The 18770-nt window shown below is 55.2% G+C and overlaps 1 protein-coding gene across 3 annotated transcripts in view; it reads left to right on the top strand.

Moving 5' to 3' along the window:
• The first annotated feature begins 12739 nt into the window (after nucleotides 1-12739).
• Nucleotides 12740-18770, top strand: part of arhgef6 (Rac/Cdc42 guanine nucleotide exchange factor (GEF) 6) — a 141562-nt gene continuing 135531 nt past the window's right edge. For all 3 annotated transcript variants that reach the window (XM_052022159.1, XM_052022161.1, XM_052022160.1), the window contains exon 1: nucleotides 12740-13025. In XM_052022159.1, coding sequence (XP_051878119.1) covers nucleotides 12861-13025 — 165 coding nt within the window. In that variant the 5' untranslated portion in view covers nucleotides 12740-12860. The remainder of the gene's footprint in view (nucleotides 13026-18770) is intronic.

The raw sequence follows: 18770 nt of genomic DNA on the forward strand, positions 1-18770 counted from the left end.
AAAAACAATCATATTGTGTGTAAACTATTTAACTAAATTACATGGAATTCCCAAAATTTGGAACCACAGGATGCAAGAAGGTGAAGGAACTGATCTGGCTTCAAATGTCTATATTTTGAGCCTTGTACATTTTTGAGTATGGGCTTGGATGAGAACACCTTGAGCAAACTACCATGTAGAACAAAGTTTCCCACTTGATTTGCACTCTGGACCCACCCTAAACATTCATTCACTCCACATTTGTACATACTGCAGCTATTGTGTGCCTCTAGTAAAGGTTCTGCAGTTATTTGCTATGGTCAATCCCAACCTTGTAAAGCCAAAGACCACAAACCACCCAACAGCCCTTGTAAAATGGCCTCTTTTCTGTTGTCCCTGTATTGCATCAGATGCCATCATTTTTCCAATGATGGTGCCATTTCATTTGTGGGAGATGATGATAGTTCCACAAAAGATATTATTTCCCAATGAACTCTGTTCATACAGTTCATTAGAAGCTGTCACATTTTCCAGAAAGAGCAGTCCCTGTGAAAGGCATGAAGGGGTGCAGAGGGGAAGATCTGCTTGGCAGTGGGGTCCCAATGGAGGTGGCAGAGAATGATCTGTTGGATACGTAGGCTGGTGGGATGAAATGTGAGGACAAGGGGGGACCCTATCCCTGTTGGGTCTAGGAGGGGTGGGGGTGAGAGTGGAGGTTCGGGACATCTACCATCACTTGGATAGTCAAGCCCTGATCAGGAATAGTCAGTGTGGCTTTCTGCGTGGGAGGTAATGTCTGATGAACCTTTTGGAGTTTTTCAAAGAGCTAACTAAGGGGATAGATGAAGGTAGGGCAGTGGATGTTGTCTGTATGGACTTCAGTAAGGCCTTTGACGAGCATGGTAGGCTAATCTGGAAGGTTAGGTCACATGGGAGGGGAGAGCTTGCGAAGTGGATTCAGAATTGACTTTACAGGATGTGGAGAGTGATGGTTGAAAGCCGATTCTCCTATGGAGGCCTGTGACTATTGGGGTGCTCCAGGGGTCAGTGTTGGGACTTCTGTTATTCATTATGTATAAATAATTTGGATATGAATGTACATGGCACGATTAGCAAGTTAAGGAGGTCTTGTTGATAATGAAGCAGGTTACAATGAATTGCAAAGAGATCTTGATCAGTTAGGAAGATGGGCTGAGGAATGGCAAATGGATTTCAACTTTTAAGTGTGAGGTGATGCATTTTGGACAGTCAAACCAGGGTAGGACTTATACAGTGAATGACAGGGCACTGAGTGTTGTGGAACAGATGGACTTTGGAGTACAGGTGCAGAGTTTGCTGAAAGCAGCTGCACAAGTAGACACAGTGGTGAAGGTGTTTAGCAGAGAAACAAAGGAATGCAGATGCCATAGACCAATGATATAGGCAAGAGAGGGGTTGAGGTCCTGTGAAATGAGTATAGTGAGTTCGGAAGGTAGCTGAAGAGCAGGACCTCGAAGGTAGTAATCTCCAGATTCCTTCTGGTGCCACTGGCTAGTGAAGGAAAGAACAGGATGATAGCACAGACAAATGAGTGGCTGGGGAGATGGTGCAGGGGGCAGGGTTTCAAGTTCTTGGATCATTGGAACCTTTTCTGGGGAAGGGGTGACCTGTACAAGAGGGACGGGTTGCACCTGAATTGGAAGGGATCCAATATCCTGGCAGGGAGGTTTGCTAATGCTACTGGAGAAGGTTTAAACTAGCTTCGAAGGGGGATGGGACCCAGAAAAACAGGTCAGTAAGTGTGGGAACAGGCAGGAGGGCTGATGTCAGGGAATGTAGTATTAGGCAGATTCCTGATGACAGATGTGACGTGACGGATGGTTTGAAGTGTTTGTACTTTAATGCTCGGAGTATTATGGGCAAGAGTGATGAACTTATTTCCATGTACTTATCCATGCTAATGATGTTGTGGCTATTACAGAGACTTGGTTGAGGGATGGACAGGAATGAGTGATCGATGTATCAGGGTTTCAAAGTTTTAGGAAGAATAGCGGGGAAGGAGTTGCAATACTAATTAGAGATAATATATCAGCTGCACTCTGGGGACACATAATGGAGGGCTTGGATACAGAGTCCATGTGGGTAGAATTCAGGAATAGGAAGGGTGCAATCACTCTTGGGGGTGTACTATAGACCTCCTAATAACCACCAGGACATTGAGGAACAGATATGCAAACGGATTAAGGAAATGAGTAAAAATTACAGGGTTGTGGTCATCGGAGACTTCAACTTCCCTGATATAAATTGGGACCTTTTTAGTGCAAGGGGGTTTGATGGGGTAGTATTTGTTAGGTGTATCCAGGAGGGGTTCTTAAATCAATATGTTGACAGTCCAATAAGGGGAGAGGCTATTCTGGACCTGATGTTAGGTAATGAGCCTGGCCAGGTGACTCACCTATCAGTGGGTGAGCAACTGGGGAACTGTAGCCACAGCTCACTAACATTCAGGATAGCTATAGATTAGGATAGGTATGGGGCTAGTGGGAGGGTCTTAAATTGGAGCAGGGCTAATTCTGAAGGCATAAGGCAGGAACTAGGTAGAGTATACTGGGAAAACTTTTTTGCTGGCATCCATGTCGACCATGTGGAAAGTGTTTAAGGATTAATACACAGTACAGGATGGTATGTCCTGATTAGAAGGAAGGACATGAATGGGAAAATAAGGGAACCTTGGATGTCCAGAGAAGTAATGAACTTAGTCAAGAAGAAAAAGGACAAGTATGTAGAGCTTCAGAAGTTAGGAAAGCCAGGAGGGGCCATGAAAAGTCCTGAGCAAGTAGGATTAAGGCGAATCCAAAGGCATTCTATACCTACGTCAGGAATTAGAGGATAACAAGGGGAAAGGGTAGGACCACTTAAAGATAAAGAAGGGAATCTATGTTTGGATGCAGAGGATGTGGGTGAGGTTCTGAATGAGTATTTCTCTTCGGTATTTACCCAGTAAAGGGACATGCAGGATGCAGAAATTGGAACTGAGGATGGAAACATGTTAGGGCATTTAGAGGTCAAGGAGGAGGTAGTGTTAGATCTAAACAGTATTAAGGCGGATAAGTCCTGGGGCACGATGGGATATACCCCAAGTTACTGAGGGAAGCAAGAAAGGAAATTGCCGGGGCCTTGACCAGTATCTTTTTGTCCTCTCTGACCACGGGTGAGGTCCTGGATGACTGGCAAGAGGCTAACGTTGTTCCCCTATTTAAGAAAGGAACAAGGAAAATCTGGGGATCTATAGACCAGTGAGTCTCACCTCGGTTGCAGGGAAATTGCCAGAAAAAATTCATAGAGATAGGATATACGAGTATCTGAAATCCAATGGCTTGATTAGGGAAAGCCAGCATGGCTTTGTGCGGGGCAAGTCGTGTCTTACTAACCTGGTTGTTTTTTTGACAGGGTGATGAGAGAGATTGATGAAGGCAGAGCTGTGGATGTCATCTATATGGACTTCAGTAAGGCATTTGACAAGGTCCCACATAATTAGTTAATGAAGAAAGTTCGGATGCATGGGGTTAGTGGAGAATTGGCTGTGTGGATCCAGAACCGGCTTGCCTGTAGAAGACAAAGGGTGGTGTTTGAAGGGACTTATTCGAGCTGGAAGCCTATGAGTAGTGGTGTTCTGCAGGGATCTGTGCTGGGACCTCTGCTGTTTGTGACGTACATAAATGACCTGGATGAGTATGTTGATGGGTGGGTTAGTAAGTTTGCAGACAGTACTAAGATTGGTGGAGTAGTGAATAGTGTGGAAGACTGGTGACAGATACAGTGTGATGTAGATCAGCTGCAGATGTGGGCAGAGAAATGGCAGATGGAGTTTAACCCGGATAAATGTGAGGTGTTACACCTTGGTAGGACTAATATCAAGAGGCAGTACACTCTTGCCCTTAACAGTTAATGTTAAGACCTTTAACAGTGTTGAAGAGCAGAGAGACCTTGGGGTATAAGTCCATGACTCATTGAAAGTGGCTACACAGGTAGACAGGGTGGTTAAGAATGCTTATGGAATGCTTGCATTTATTAATTGGGGTATTGAGTATAGGAGTCGAGAAGTTATGATGCATCTCTATAGAACTCTGGTTAGGCTGCATTTAGAGTATTGTGTGCAATTCTGATCACTTCACTATAGGAAGCATGTCGAGGCTTTAGAGAGGGTGCAGAGGAGGTTTACTAGGATGGTGCCTGGATTAGAGGGCATGTGCTATCAGGAGAGGTTGGACAAACTTGGACTCTTTTCTCTGGAGTGGCAGAGGCTGAGGGGTGATCTGTTGGAAGTGTATAAAATTATGAGGGGCATAGATAGGGTGGACAAGCAATATCTTTTTCCCATTATTGAGTGATCCAATACCAGAGGGCATGAATTTAAAGTGAGAGGGGGTAGGTTCAGAACAGACGTGAGGGGTATGTTTTGTTTTTACTGAGAGAGTGGTGGATGCCTGGAATGCGTTGCCTGATAGGGTGGTGGAGGCAAATTCATTTGCTTTTAAGAGGGGCTTGGATGAGCACATGAATAAGAGGAAGATAGAGGGATATGGGCATTCTGTAGGTAGGAGGGAATAGCTATGTCGGCACAACATTGTGGGCCGAAGGGCCTGTTCTGTTCTATGCGGGAATCTAGATGATAAACACTATGATGCTGGAGGAATTCAGCAGGCCAGGCAGTATCCATGGAGAAAAGCAGGCAGTCAACGTTTTGGGTCAGGACCCTTCTTCCTGCAGAAGGGTCCTGACCCAAAACGGTGACCACCACCTGGAGTTCCTCCAGCATCATTGTGTTTTTCTTCTTCAGGGCGTTTAGCATCCTGGCCTTCATCAGTCAGGGTATCAAGTTTAGGGGCAGAGACATTAGTTTGCATGTATATAAGTCGTTAGTGAGGCCGCACTTGAAGTATTGTGTATGGTTTTGGCCACTCTGTTATAGAAAAGACATTGTCAAGCTGGAAAAGGTGCAGAAGAGATATATGAGGATGCTGCCTGGACTAGAGGGCCTGAGTTATAGGGAGAGGTTGGCCACGTTGGATCTTTATTCCTTGGAGCAGAGGAGACTGAGGGGCGACCTCATCGAACACTGCATGGACAGAGGATTCTGTTGCCTTACTCTAGTTCACTGTTCTGGAGTTCCAGTTTGCTTCAGGTGTCACCCATTGCACAATCATTTCTGTATCACAAGCCCATAGTTCAAATGGAAAGGTGGTACTGAGGCAGCACTATAGTCTGAGGCGTGGTACTGAGGGAGTTGGTCAGTCCCTGATTAGACCTGACAGGGCTGTGGGTTTGGGTCCCATAGTGTATTGGTGGTTTAAAGATCACATTCCAGGACCTAACTCTGCAAATGATGACATGAACTAGATGATAAACAGCTTAATATGCCATTGTTAATTGTATTCATACCTGAGGGATAATGATAAGGATATTGAGAGCACACCTGCCATTCTCTCAATAGTACCATAGAACCTTTGCTCATTTTGGAAGGTATGTATACTTGCAGACCAGTAGATGGGGTTCTGTTCATTTCATTGATGACTCTTGTTTCTATCCAGCAGGTGTCGTGTTGCTGTCATATTTGATGACATCACACTAGAACGTGGGAGCTGTGACTGGCACAAGCCAGCAGCCGAGGAAAGATTAAAATCTTGCCTTTAATAGATGAGGCAGAACGGTTACATCTCTTTACACTCTTTATCTCTGGCATCCTTGTACAGACAGATGTCTTTGCCAGACTCCATGGAGCAATACAGCACAGATACAGGCCCTTTGGCCCAACCAGTCCATGTTCACCACTTTGTCCACCCAGCTAGTCCAAATTTCCTGCATTCAGCCCATATCCCTACAAGCCCTGCCCCTCCATGTACCTATCCAAGTGCTTCTTAAATGATGCTGTTGTACCTGCCTCACCCACTTCCTCTGGCAGCTCATTTCATAGACTCACCACCCTTTGCTCTAGTTTGTGTAAATCACTGGAGCAACAACCAACACACTGATTTACATTGCATTGACTGCTAAACTTCCCAGACAGACAAAGGTCACTGTGAAAGCTAACTATAATCTCAATTATCAGGAAGAACTTAAAAGGAAGGACTGAAGGAGACAGAAAATGGCTCACAGAGAGAAACAGTTGTGTGAGAAGGAACCAAGTGACTGGATGTGATTGCAAATCTGCACCTTGAGGAAGAGATTGAATGCCTCTGTACTAATATCATCCAAAGAAGTGTGGATTGAAGCTCTTCCAGCCTGGAACTGTGGACATTGACAAATTATTGCTGCTTACAAACACCTAGTGCCAAAGGAAGTTCAGCTGTTTGCCCATTTGGAGTTGACCCGAAGTCAAAATGTAAAATTTAATTGGATTATATGCTAACTGAACTATATCTTGATTCTGGTAAATTACAATGCAAAGGCATAAGAAACAGAAGCTGCAGGAAACCATTCTGTTCCCCAAGCCTGCTCTGACATTCAGTTAGATCTGCGCTGATCCTGTGTCGTGTCACCTTCCCCTGATTCATCCAGTGTCCTTTAATAATTTCCCACAAGCCTAATAAGATCTTTTGAGGAGTCATTAATTTCCCAATTTTAGGTAAATAAAATTAAATTTTAGTCAGTTTTAAAGCTGTTAACTTGATGTGTTGTACAAGAAATGCAGTGAATGTCTTGCGTATCAAAATAAATAAGTGCCTCCTCTGGAGTCTGTTAATTGCATTGCCACTTTGCATACACAATAGTCATACAGCACAGAAATGGGCCATGCCAACCAAGATGCCCATCTAAGCTAGTCCCATTTGTTCACATTTGCCCCATATCCTGCTGAACCTTTCCAATCCATGTACCTGTCCGTGTCTTCCAAAAGTTGTTATTGCACCCGCCTTGACCACTTCCTCTGGCAGCTCATTCCATGTACAGACCATTATCTGTGTAAATAAAGTTGCCCCTCAAGTTCTTTCTCATCTCTCCTTCCAGTTCTTCATTCCCCAACCCCGGGAAAAAGACTGAGTGCATTCACCCTATCTGTGCCCCTCATGATTTTATACACCTCTATGTGATCACCCCTCATTCTCCTACACTCCAATGAGGTGTATAAGATGATGAGAGGTATTGATAGGGTAGATAGAGGCTTTTCCCCAGGGCTGAATTGGTGGCCACAAGAGGACATAGGTTTAAGGTGCTGGGGAGTAGATATAGAGGAGATGTCAGGGGTAAGTTTTTTACTCAGAGAGTGGTGAGTGTGTGGAATGGGCTGCCGGAAACAGTGGTGGAGGCGGATACGATAGGGTCTTTCAAGAGACTGTTGGATAGGTACATGGAGCTGAGTGAAATAGAGGGCTATAGGTAAGCCTAATAATCTCTAGGGTAGGGACATGTTCGGCACAGCTTTGTGGGCCAAAGGGCCTGAATTGTGCTGTAATTGTTCTATGTTCTAAGTCCTAGTCTGCACAACCTCTCCCTTTAACTCAGTCACTCGAGTCCTGGCAACATCCTTGTAAATCGTTTCTGCACTCTTGCTAGTTTGATAACATATTTCCTACAGCAGGGTGACCAAAACTGAGTGCAATACTGCAAGTGCAGCCTCACCAACTGCAACATAACATACCAACATCCATACTCAATGCCCTGACTGATGAAGGCCAGCGTGCCAAAAGCCTTCACCACCCTGTCTACCTGTGACTCCACTTTAAGGGAACCCTGTACCTAAACGCCAATGTCCCTCTGTTCTTCAACACTGCCCAGGGCCCTACTGTGAAAGTCTGACCTTGATTTGACTTTCCAAAATGAACTACCCCACACTTATCTGAATTAAAATTCATTTGCCATTCCTCAGCCCACTTACCCAGCTGATGAATTCTTGACAGCCTTCTTCACTGTCAACAATATCACCTGTTGTAGTAACTGCCAATGTGGAACCGAAAATTCCATTTCAGATTTAAGTTTCACTCTGAAATTTGTAGCATGCCAATTAATTATGGAAAGTTTGTGGTCCACAAATTCACTACTATCTATCTTTCCTACTTTAAAAGCACAGCCAACACTGTCAATGTTGCGATAATTACCAGTTAATCTGCTTCTTTGGTCATGTCGATTGAGGCTAAGGATTGGGCCTACAGCTCTGGGAGAACATCCTGCCCTTTGAATCTGGGAACAGCTTAAGTTACTGAGTTTTTGCTGGACCAGTAACCGAAGACCTGGGCTATTGATCAGAACTTGGGCTTAAAGTGGTTAAATAAATATGCAGTAAAAGGTATTTTCCACAACTGTGTATGATACAACTGGAGTGTCACCAGAACAAACCTGCTTTACTAATCTGCCACATTTACCTAGTTCAATCTATGTGTGACTACAGACATAGTTATTCTCAGAAATAACTCAATAGCACAGAGGTCAAGGCAACAAAGGATGGGAAATAAATGTCCACCCAACAGGTAGCGGTTAGTGTAACACTATTACTGCGCCAGCGACCCAGGTTCCATTCCGGCCGCTGTCTGTAAGGAGTTTGTACGTTCGCCCGTGTCTGCTTGGGTTTCCTCCGGGTGCTCCGGTTTCCTCCCACATTCCAAAGACATATGGGTTAGGAAGTTGTGGGCATGCTATGTTGGCACTGGAAGCGTGGCGACACTTGCGGGCTGCCTCCAGAACACTCTACGCAAAAGATGCATTTCACTGTGTTTCAATGTACATGTGACTAATAAAGATCTTAATTCTTAATCTTTCTCAGCACCACCCACCCAGCAGTGCAGCACTCCCTCAACAGTGGGGTGCTCTCTTCAGCAGGGCGGCACATCCTCAGCACTGCACTGGAACTGTTGACATTGATTTTTGTCCTCTCGCCTCTGAAATGAGACTGGTGCTGTCCGTGTGGAGTTTGCATGTTGTCCCTCTGACCACGTGGGTTTCCTCTGGGTGCTCCAGTTTCCTCCCACATCCCTAAGATGTGCGGTTTGGTAGGTTAATTGGCTGCTGTAAAGTGCCCCTGGTGTTCAGTAGATTGGTAGAAGCTGGGGGGAGTTGAGGGGAATATGGACGGATTAAAATGTGATTAGTGTAAATGGGTGCTTCTTGCCTCTTGGCTGGCACAGACATGGGGCTGAAGGCTGATTTCCACGTTGTAGGACCCAACTGTATGAGTGCTGAACCACAGCTGACAACAAAACTCTCGGCCAGTGAGGTTTGCCTCACACCTGTTGAAGGGTATTTGATGAAGAAAAAGCAGTGGACATTCACATCTGGGACCCTTTATCATTGATGCTGGGCCACCATGCTGTTGAAGGATGAAATCCACAGCTCCATCCCACACTGCAATGCAACATCAGCTGCAGATTGGAGCACCTATCTTCTGGAGCCTGCCCGCATTGTCCAGAGCCCAAATCATCTCCAGATCTGCCTATGTTTACTGATGGGACTCAGGGTGAGGCTGTTACTGGCCAAGGCAGAAAGTGACTGTCAGCACAAAATGGAAACCAGTTTCTTTAGCCTGGCAAAACAGTGGAGGTTGCTGCAGTTCCTGAAGAGGTGCAGCATCAGTAAACGTGGGCTTCAGTGACAACGTCACAGGTGGGATTATTCAAAGTGGCCCTGGAGAGGGGTGAGGCTGCTCGGGGAGGAGGTGGGAAGAACAACAGGACAATCAGGAACAGGCCCTTCAGCCCACCATGTCTGTGCCGATCATGATTCTAACCCAAACCAATCCTATCCGCCCACACATGGTCCATATCCTCCACTCCGTGCCTGTTCATGTGTCTGTCTAAATGCATCTTAAATGTAACAGAGAAAATAACCACACACGCACACACACGGGAGGAGGATTGAGCGATGGTGGGCAAGGATGGTGAAGTGAGGGAGGGAGGGATGGGAAAGGAGAAGGCAGGGGGTGAAATCAGGGGAGAGGGGACAGGTAAGGAAAATGAGAGGGAGGTAGAAGAATGGGGAAAGTGAGGTGAAAGGATGAGTTCCAGCAGTGGGGGAGTGAGGAGGTTACGGGGCTGGCAGTGAGGGAGGGGAGAGGGCTTAAGGGTGGGGAAGTGAGGAGGTTACGGGGCTGGCAGTGAGGGAGGGGAGAGGGCCTGAGGGTGGGGAAGTGAGGAGGTTACGGGGCTGGCAGTGAGGGAGGGGAGAGGGCCTGAGGGTGGGGCATAGGGAGGGGGCAGAGGGGCTGGGCTGTGAGGGAAGAAGGGTAGAATGGGGGTGGGGAGAAGGGGACAGGAGGAGCTGTGAGAGACAGGAAGACGGGAAGTGGGGTTGTGAATAGGAGATGAGGGCATGAGAAGGAGGGGTGCAGAGTGCGGGGGTGGGTGAGGGGTGGGTGCGGGGGATAAGGAGAGTTAAGAGGTGAGATGGAGTGGGGAGGGAGAGTGAGCAAGGGGAAGGGGAGAGACTGAAGGGGCGGAGGGTGTGAGTGAGGAGAGGTTGTGGAGGTAGAAGGTGGAGAGGGGGAGGGGAGTGAGTGGAAGGATCGGTGGTGAGGGGGGAGTGAGTGAGGGAAGGGAAGGTAAGTGGGGGGGAGGGGAGATTGGGAGGGTGGGGTGGGAGGGGGAGGGAAAGGAGGGTAAAGGGGGAGTAAGGAGTGGAGGAGAGGTAAAGGTGAGGGGAAGGGGAGTGGGGGAGGAGGGAAGGAGGGGGAGGGGGAGGAGGAGGGGGAGGGGGAGGAGGAGGGGGAGGGGGAGGGGGAGGGGGAGGGGGAGGGAGGGAAGAGGAGGAGGGGAGGGAGGGGGAAAGGGGAAGGGGGACTGGGAAGAGGTAGGTGGGGGGAGGGGGGAGAGGAAGGAGGGAAGAGGAAGAAGAGGGAAGAGGAGGAGGAGAAGGGAGGGAAAAGGAGGAGGGAGGGAAGGGAGGGAAAAGGGGAAGGGAGGGAAAAGGAGGAGGGAGGGAGGGAAGAAAAGGAGGAGGGAGGGAGGGAAGAAAAGGAGGAGGGAGGGAGGGAAGACAAGGAGGAGGGAGGGAGGGAGGGAGGGAAGACAAGGAGGAGGGAGGGAGGGAGGGAAGACAAGGAGGAGGGAGGGAGGGAGGGAAGACAAGGAGGAGGGAGGGAGGGAAGACAAGGAGGAGGGAGGGAGGGAAGACAAGGAGGAGGGAGGGAGGGAAGACAAGGAGGAGGGGGGGGAGGGAAGACAAGGAGGAGGGGGGGAGGGAGGAGGGGGGGAGGGAGGAGGGGGGAGGAGGGGGGGAGGGAGGAGGGGGGGAGGAGGGGGGAGGGAGGAGGGGGGGAGGGAGGGGGGAGGGAGGGAGGGGGGAGGGAGGAGGGGGGGAGGGAGGGGGAGGGAGGAGGGGGGGAGGGGGGGGGAGGGAGGGGGGGGAGGGAGGGGGGAGGGAGGAGGGGGGGAGGGAGGGGGGAGGGAGGAGGGGGGGAGGGAGGGGGGAGGGAGGAGGGGAGGAGGGTAGGGGAGGAGGGGAGGGGAGGAGGGGAGGGGAGGAGGGGAGGAGGGGAGGGGAGGAGGGGAGGAGGGGAGGGGAGGAGGGGAGGGGAGGAGGGGAGGGGAGGGGGGGAGAGGGGAGGAGGGGAGGGGAGGGGGGGGGAGGGGAGGAGGGGAGGGGAGGGGGGGAGAGGGGAGGGGGGGAGGGGAGGGGGGGAGGGGGGAGGGGAGGGGAGGGGGGGAGGGGAGGGGAGGGGGGGAGGGGGGAGGGGAGGGGAGGGGGGAGGGGAGGGGAGGGAGGCGAGGGGGGGAGGGGGGGAGGGAGGCAGGGGGGGGAGGGAGGCGAGGGGGGGAGGGGAGGGAGGCGAGGGGGGGAGGGGGGGGAGGGAGGCGAGGGGGGGGAGGGAGGGGAGGGGGGGGAGGGGGGCGAGGGGGGGAGGGGGGGAGGGAGGCGAGGGGGGGAGGGAGGCGAGGGGGGGAGGGGGGGAGGGAGGCGAGGGGGGGAGGGGGGGAGGGAGGCGAGGGGGGGAGGGGGGAGAGGGGAGGGGAGGGGGGAGAGGGGAGGGGAGGGGAGGGGGGAGAGGGGAGGGGAGGGGAGGGGGGGGAGGAGGGGAGGGGGGGGAGGGGGAGAGGGGAGGGGAGGGGGGGGAGGGGGAGAGGGGAGGGGAGGGGGGGAGGGGGAGAGGGGAGGGGAGGGGGGGAGGGGAGGGGGGGAGGGGAGGGGGGGGAGGGGAGGGGGGGGGAGGGGGGGAGGGGGGAGGGGAGGGGAGGGGGGGGAGGGGAGGGGAGGGGGGGAGGGGAGGGGAGGGGGGAGGGGAGGGAGGCGAGGGGGGGAGAGGGGAGGGGGGAGAGGGGAGGGGAGGGGGGGACGGGGGAGAGGGGAGGGGAGGGGGGGACGGGGGAGAGGGGGGGAGGGGAGGGGAGGGGGGAGAGGGGAGGGGGGGAGGGGAGGGGGGGAGGGGAGGGGGGAGAGGGGAGGGGGGAGAGGGGAGGGGAGGGAGGCGAGGGGGGGAAGGGGGAGAGGGGAGGGGGGAGAGGGGAGGGGGGAGAGGGGGGGGAGGGGGGAGAGGGGGGGGAGGGGAGGGGGGAGAGGGGGGGAGGGGAGGGGGGAGAGGGGGGGGAGGGGAGGGGGGAGAGGGGGGAGGGGGGGAGGGGAGGGGAGGGAGGGGAGGGGAGGGGAGGGGGGAGAGGGAGGGGAGGGGAGGGGGGAGAGGGGAGGGAGGGGAGGGGAGGGGAGGGGGGAGAGGGAGGGGAGGGGAGGGGGGAGAGGGGGGGGAGGGGAGGGGGGGGAGGGGAGGGGGGAGAGGGGGGGGAGGGGAGGGGGGAGAGGGAGGGGAGGAAGCTGGGTGGGGGGGGGGAGGAAGGGAGGAGGGAGGAGGGTTCCGCCCTCCCCCGACACTCCGCGGCGGAAGCGAGGGCGGACCGGCCGCTTTGCGCCGCGGATGTGGATGAGCCCGCGGGCCGGAGGCGGCTCCCGTTCCCGCGCCCGCCGAGCCCGAGCCCGAGGCCGCGGCCATGACTCCCGCCGAGCAGAACGTCACCTGGCTGATCTCGCTCGGCGTCCTCGACTCCCCCAAGAAGACGCCGTCCGACCCGGAGGAGTTCCTGAGGAGCGCGCTGAGGGACGGGCTGGTGCTGTGCCGCCTGCTGGAGCGGCTGGTGCCCGGCTCCCTCGACAAGGTGCGGGACACGGGGGGAGGGGGAGATGGGGGGAGGGGGAGATGGGGGGAGGGGGAGATGGGGGGAGGGGGAGATGGGGGGGAGGGGGAGGGGGAGATGGGGGGGAGGGGGAGATGGAGGTGGGAGGGAGAGGGGGAGGGAGAGGGAGAGGGGGAGGGAGAGGGGGAGGGAGGGAGGAGGGGGAGGGAGGGAGGAGAGGGAGGGAGGAGAGGGAGGGAGGAGAGGGAGGGAGGGGGAGGGAGGAGAGGGAGGGAGGGGGAGGGAGGAGAGGGAGGGAGGGGGAGGGAGGAGAGGGAGGGAGGGGAGGGAGGAGAGGGAGGGAGGGGGAGGGAGGAGGGGGAGGGAGGGGGAGGGAGGAGGGGGAGGGAGGAGAGGGAGGGAGGGGAGGGAGGAGAGGGAGGGAGGGGGAGGGAGGAGAGGGAGGGAGGGGGAGGGAGGAGAGGGAGGGAGGAGAGGGAGGGAGGGGGAGGGAGGAGAGGGAGGGAGGGGGAGGGAGGAGAGGGAGGGAGGGGGAGGGAGGAGAGGGAGGGAGGGGGAGGGAGGAGAGGGAGGGAGGGGGAGGGAGGAGGGGGAGGGAGGAGAGGGAGGGAGGGGGAGGGAGGAGAGGGAGGGAGGGGGAGGGAGGGAGGGGGAGGGAGGGGGAGGGAGGGAGAGGGAGGGAGGGGGAGGGAGGGGGAGGGAGGAGAGGGAGGGAGGGGGAGGGAGGGAGGGGGAGGGAGGGGGAGGGAGGGGGAGGGAGGGGGAGGGAGGAGAGGGAGGGAGGGGGAGGGAGGGAGGGGGAGGGAGGGGGAGGGAGGAGGGGGAGGGAGGGGGAGGGAGGGGGAGGGAGGAGAGGGAGGGAGGGGGAGGGAGGGGGAGGGAGGAGGGGGAGGGGGGGAGGGAGGAGGGAGAGGGAGGAGAGGGAGGGAGAGGGAGGAGAGGGAGGGAGGGGGAGGGAGGAGGGGGAGGGAGGGGGAGGGAGGAGGAGAGGGAGGGAGGGGGAGGGAGGAGGGGGAGGGAGGGGGAGGGAGGAGGGGGAGGGAGGGGAAGGGAGGAGGGGGAGGGAGGGGAGGGGGGGAGGGGGAGGGAGGGGAGGGGGGGAGGGGAGGGGGGGAGGGGGAGGGAGGGGAGGGAGGGGGGGAGGGAGGGGAGGGAGGGAGGGGGAGGGAGGGAGGGGGAGGGAGGGGAGGGAGGGAGGGGAGGGAGGAGAGGGAGGGATGGGGAGGGAGGAGAGGGAGGGGGAGGGAGGAGAGGGAGAGGGAGGGGGAGGGAGGAGAGGGAGGGAGGGGGAGGGAGGGGGAGGGAGGAGAGGGAGGGAGGGGGAGGGAGGAGAGGGAGGGAGGGGGAGGGAGGGGAGGGAGGGAGGAGAGGGAGGGAGGGGGAGGGAGGAGAGGGAGGGAGGGGGAGGGAGGAGAGGGAGGGAGGGGGAGGGAGGAGAGGGAGGGAGGGGGAGGGAGGAGAGGGGGGGAGGAGGGAGGAGAGGGGGGAGGGGGAGGGAGGAGAGGGAGGGAGGGGGAGGGAGGAGGGGGAGGGAGGAGGGGAGGGAGAGAGGGGGAGGGAGGGGAGGGAGAGAGGGGGAGGGAGGGGAGGGAGGGAGGGGAGGGAGGAGAGGGAGGGAGGGGAGGGAGGGGAGGGAGGGAGGGGAGGGAGGGGAGGGAGGGGGAGGGAGGAGAGGGAGGGAGGGGGAGGGAGGAGAGGGAGGGAGGGGAGGGAGGAGAGGGAGGGGGAGGGAGGAGAGGGAGGGAGGGGGAGGGGGAGGGAGGGGGGAGGGAGGGAGGGGGAGAGGGAGGGAGGAGGAGAGTGAGGGAGAGGGGGAGGGAGGGGGAGGGGGGGAGGAGAGGGGGAGGGAGGTGGGGGGAGGGAGGGGGAGGGAGGTGGGGGGAGGGAGGGGGGGAGGAGAGGGGGAGGGAGGTGGGGGGAGGGAGGGAGGGGGAGGGGGGGAGGTGGGGGGAGGGAGGTGGGGGGAGGTGGGGAGGAGAGGGGGAGGGAGGTGGGGAGGAGAGGGGGAGGGAGGTGGGGGGAGGGGGAGGGAGGTGGGGGGGAGGGGGAGGGTGGGAGGGGGAGGGAGGTGGGGGGAGGGGGAGGGTGGGGGGGAGGGGGAGGGAGGGGGAGAGGGAGGTGGGGGGGAGGGGGAGGGGGAGGTGGGGGGGAGGGGGAGGTGGGGGGCGGGGGAGGTGGGGGGGAGGGAGGGGGGAGGGAGGGGGAGGGGGAGGTGGGGGGAGGGAGGGGGGAGGGAGGGGGAGAGGGAGGTGGGGGGGAGGGGGAGGGAGGGGGGAGGGGGAGATGGAGGTGGGGGGAAGGGAGGTGGGAGGGGAGGGGGAGATGGAGGTGGGGGGAAGGGAGGTGGGAGGGGAGGGGGAGATGGAGGTGGGGGGGAAGGGAGATGGGAGGGGATGGGGAGATGGAGGTGGGGGGGAAGGGAGGTGGGAGGGGATGGGGAGATGGACGTGGGGGGAAGGGAGGTGGGAGGGGTGGGGGGGAAGGGAGGTGGGAGGGGAGGGGGAGACGGAGGTGGGGGGGAAGGGAGGTGGGAGGGGAGGGGGAGACGGAGGTGGGGGGGAAGGGAGGTGGGAGGGGAGGGGGAGACGGAGGTGGGGGGGAAGGGAGGTGGGAGGGGAGGGGGAGACGGAGGTGGGGGGGAAGGGAGGTGGGAGGGGAGGGGGAGACGGAGGTGGGGGGGAAGGGAGGTGGGGGGGAAGGGAGGTGGGAGGTGAGGGGGGGGAAGGGAGGTGGGAGGGGAGGGGGGGAAGGGAGGTGGGAGGGGAGGGGGGAAGGGAGGTGGGAGGGGAGGGGGGAAGGGAGGTGGGAGGGGAGGGGGGGGAAGGGAGGTGGGAGGGGGGGAAGGGAGGTGGGAGGGGAGGGGGAGACGGAGGTGGGGGGGAAGGGAGGTTGGAGGGCAGGGGGAGATGGAGGTGGGGGGGAAGGGAGGTTGGAGGGGAGGGGGAGATGGAGGTGGGGGGGAAGGGAGGGGGACAGATGGAGGGAAGCGGGGGAGGGGGGAATGGGATGGGGGAGTGGGAGGGGGAAGGGAGGTGGAAGGTGGGGGGAGGGGGGAGGTAGGAGGGAATTGAGAGGGGGAGGGGGAGAGTTTGAGGGGGAGGGGGTGAGTTGGGGGGAGAGGGGTGAGGGGGAGGGGGTTGAGTTGGGGGGAAGGGGAGAGTTGGGGAGGGGGAGGGAGGGGTGGAGGGGAGGAAGGGGGAAGGGAGAGGGTTGGGTGGGGGTGTGGGGGAGGGCAGGGTGGGGTGGATGGGGGACATAGTGTTGGAATCAGCCTATCTGAGCAGCTTTGATGAAATAGCGAGACAAGCTCCCACAAACAACAATGTCGTTCTGGCCAGTTAATGAGTTTCACTGATGTTGATGGAAGGAGAAGTATTGGCCCAGGATACCAGGGAACACTCTGCTCTTTTGTTTACACATAACTGAAACTTCTTCAGTTTAACAACACAACCCAAAGGTGGCAACTTCAACAGTGCAACACTCCTGTAACACTGCTGTGGGGTATTGGTCTGGATTTTTATTGTTGAGTGCCAGGGACATGAAGCCACAACTTCATGCCTTCAAGGCAAACACATATCTAACATCTAATTTTTAACTCAAAACAACAAAACATGTTCTGACATACAGGTATGTAAATAATTGCATTGCAGGTTTCTTTTGGGCCTCCCTGATGTACAGTTGAATCACCAGAGCTTGGAGATATTTTAATCATGAAGGGATGTGGATTGTCAAAAACCAGCCATGATCTTGTTGTAAAGCAAGACAGGCTTGAGGGGTTGAATGGCCTGAAAGGCCCCTACCCCCCACCGGATCTTCTTTCTCTGACTTGGCCTATGGAATCTGTGCCAATCCCTGCAGCTTCTCAGCTGGACCCTGGTTCCTTTTTCCATTCCCCCATCACTGCCTGTTGCTTTTTGATCTACACTAGCTCACTCTTTGGCAAATTTAACTTTTCTTCCTTGTATTGTTCCACCAGTTCCTCTCTCCTCCATGGATACAACCCTTAGATCTCCATATTCCTCCATTTCTGGCTGCTAATACATCCCTAATTTCTTCACCACGCAGCTGTGCCTTCAGCTGCCAGGCCCTGACCACTGGAATTCCCTCCCTCAACCCCTCTGCCTGTTTTCCATGCAGGTTCTGCTACACCTGCATCAGCCACTAGTAGATTAATCTGTTGCTCATCCACAGCTTTGCCCTGAGTTCTGTATTGTTGTCTGAAGTTACTTGAGTGTTTGTGTAGACAACACCAGGCTGAACTGTGCTGGAAGAAAAGGGACTCAGGCAGGACTTGCATCTTGATCAGCACTAGCAGAACCTCGTTGTTGTGAAAATTACAATATTTATGTTGAAGTACTTTATTCCCCCTTCCATGGCCAGAGAAGACAGAGGGTAGTAGTGGAGGGTGTTATTCTCAGTGGAGATGTGTGACCAGTGGGGTTCTGCAGGGATCAGTGCTGGAGCCTCTTGTTTGTGTTATAGTGATCTGGATGAAAATGTAGGAGAGCTGATTAATTAATAAGTTTGCAGATGACACAAAAATGGGTGGAGTTGTGGAGAGTGAGGCAGATTGTCAAAGGATTCAGCAGTTGGAAACATGGGCAGAGAAATGGCAGATGGAATTTAATCTTGACAAGTGTGAAGTGTTGCACTTGTAAAAGTAAAGTGTCATGTTGAAGCTGTATAACACTTTGGTCATTTGGAGCATTGTGTGCAGTTCTAGTTGCTGCATTACAGGAAGAATGTGGAGGCTTTGGAAAGGGTGCAAAAGAGTTGCCTGGATGAGAGAGCATTAGCTATAAGGAGAGATTGGACAAACTTGGATTGATTTTTCAGGAGTGTTGAAGGCTGAGATGCAACTTGATAGGTGTATAAAATTATGAGAGGCACAGATAGGGTAGATGGTCAGTCTTTTTCCCCAGAGTGTAAATGTCATCTACTAGAGGGCGTTTAAAGGTGAGAACTTTAAAAGAGATTTACATAGCAAGTTTTTTTTTACACAGGGTGGTGGGTGCCTGGAATGTGCTGACAGGGGAGGTGGTGGAGGCAGATATGATGGTGGCATTTAAGAGGTGTTTAGATCGGCATTGGGAATGGAGGGATACGGACCACGTGCAGGCAGATGTGCAGTTTAAATTGGCATCATGGTCGGTGTAGGCATTGTGGGTGAAGGGCCTGTTTTTGTCACTTGCTCTACTGTTCTGTGTTCCCAACTATAGTTACAGCTCTTCAGAGCTCATCCAGTACGTGCAGGGGGGTGTCCCTGCCTCCACCACCCTTCCAGACTTCTACCATTCGTTGACATTTTGTCAGCTGCTCTCTCATCCTTCAACAAAATCCCAGAAAATGCTGGGAACACTCAGCGTGTCCATAATTCTCCTTCCTATGATGTAAAAAAGGGGCCATTCAGCTCATCAACTCCCCCACATTTATTCCCTGTAATCCATTCTATCTCACTTGCCCATAACTCTATTTACCCCTCAACCTACACTGGAGACAATTTACTGTCACCAATTAACCTATTGATAAGATAAGATCTTTATTAGTCATATGTACATCAAAACACAGTGAAATGCATTTTTTGCTTAGTGTTCTGGGGGGCAGCCCCCAAGTGTCGCCACACTTCCAGCACCAACATAGCATGCCCACAACTTCCTAACCCATACGTCTTTGGAATGTGGGAGGAAACTGGAGCACCCGGAGGAAACCCACACAGACACGGGGAGAATGTACAAGCTCCTTACAGGCAGCAGCGGGAATTGAACC

The sequence above is a fragment of the Pristis pectinata genome, chromosome 8 (genome assembly GCF_009764475.1).
Source record: "Pristis pectinata isolate sPriPec2 chromosome 8, sPriPec2.1.pri, whole genome shotgun sequence".
In the NCBI taxonomy this organism is placed as follows: domain Eukaryota; kingdom Metazoa; phylum Chordata; class Chondrichthyes; order Rhinopristiformes; family Pristidae; genus Pristis; species Pristis pectinata.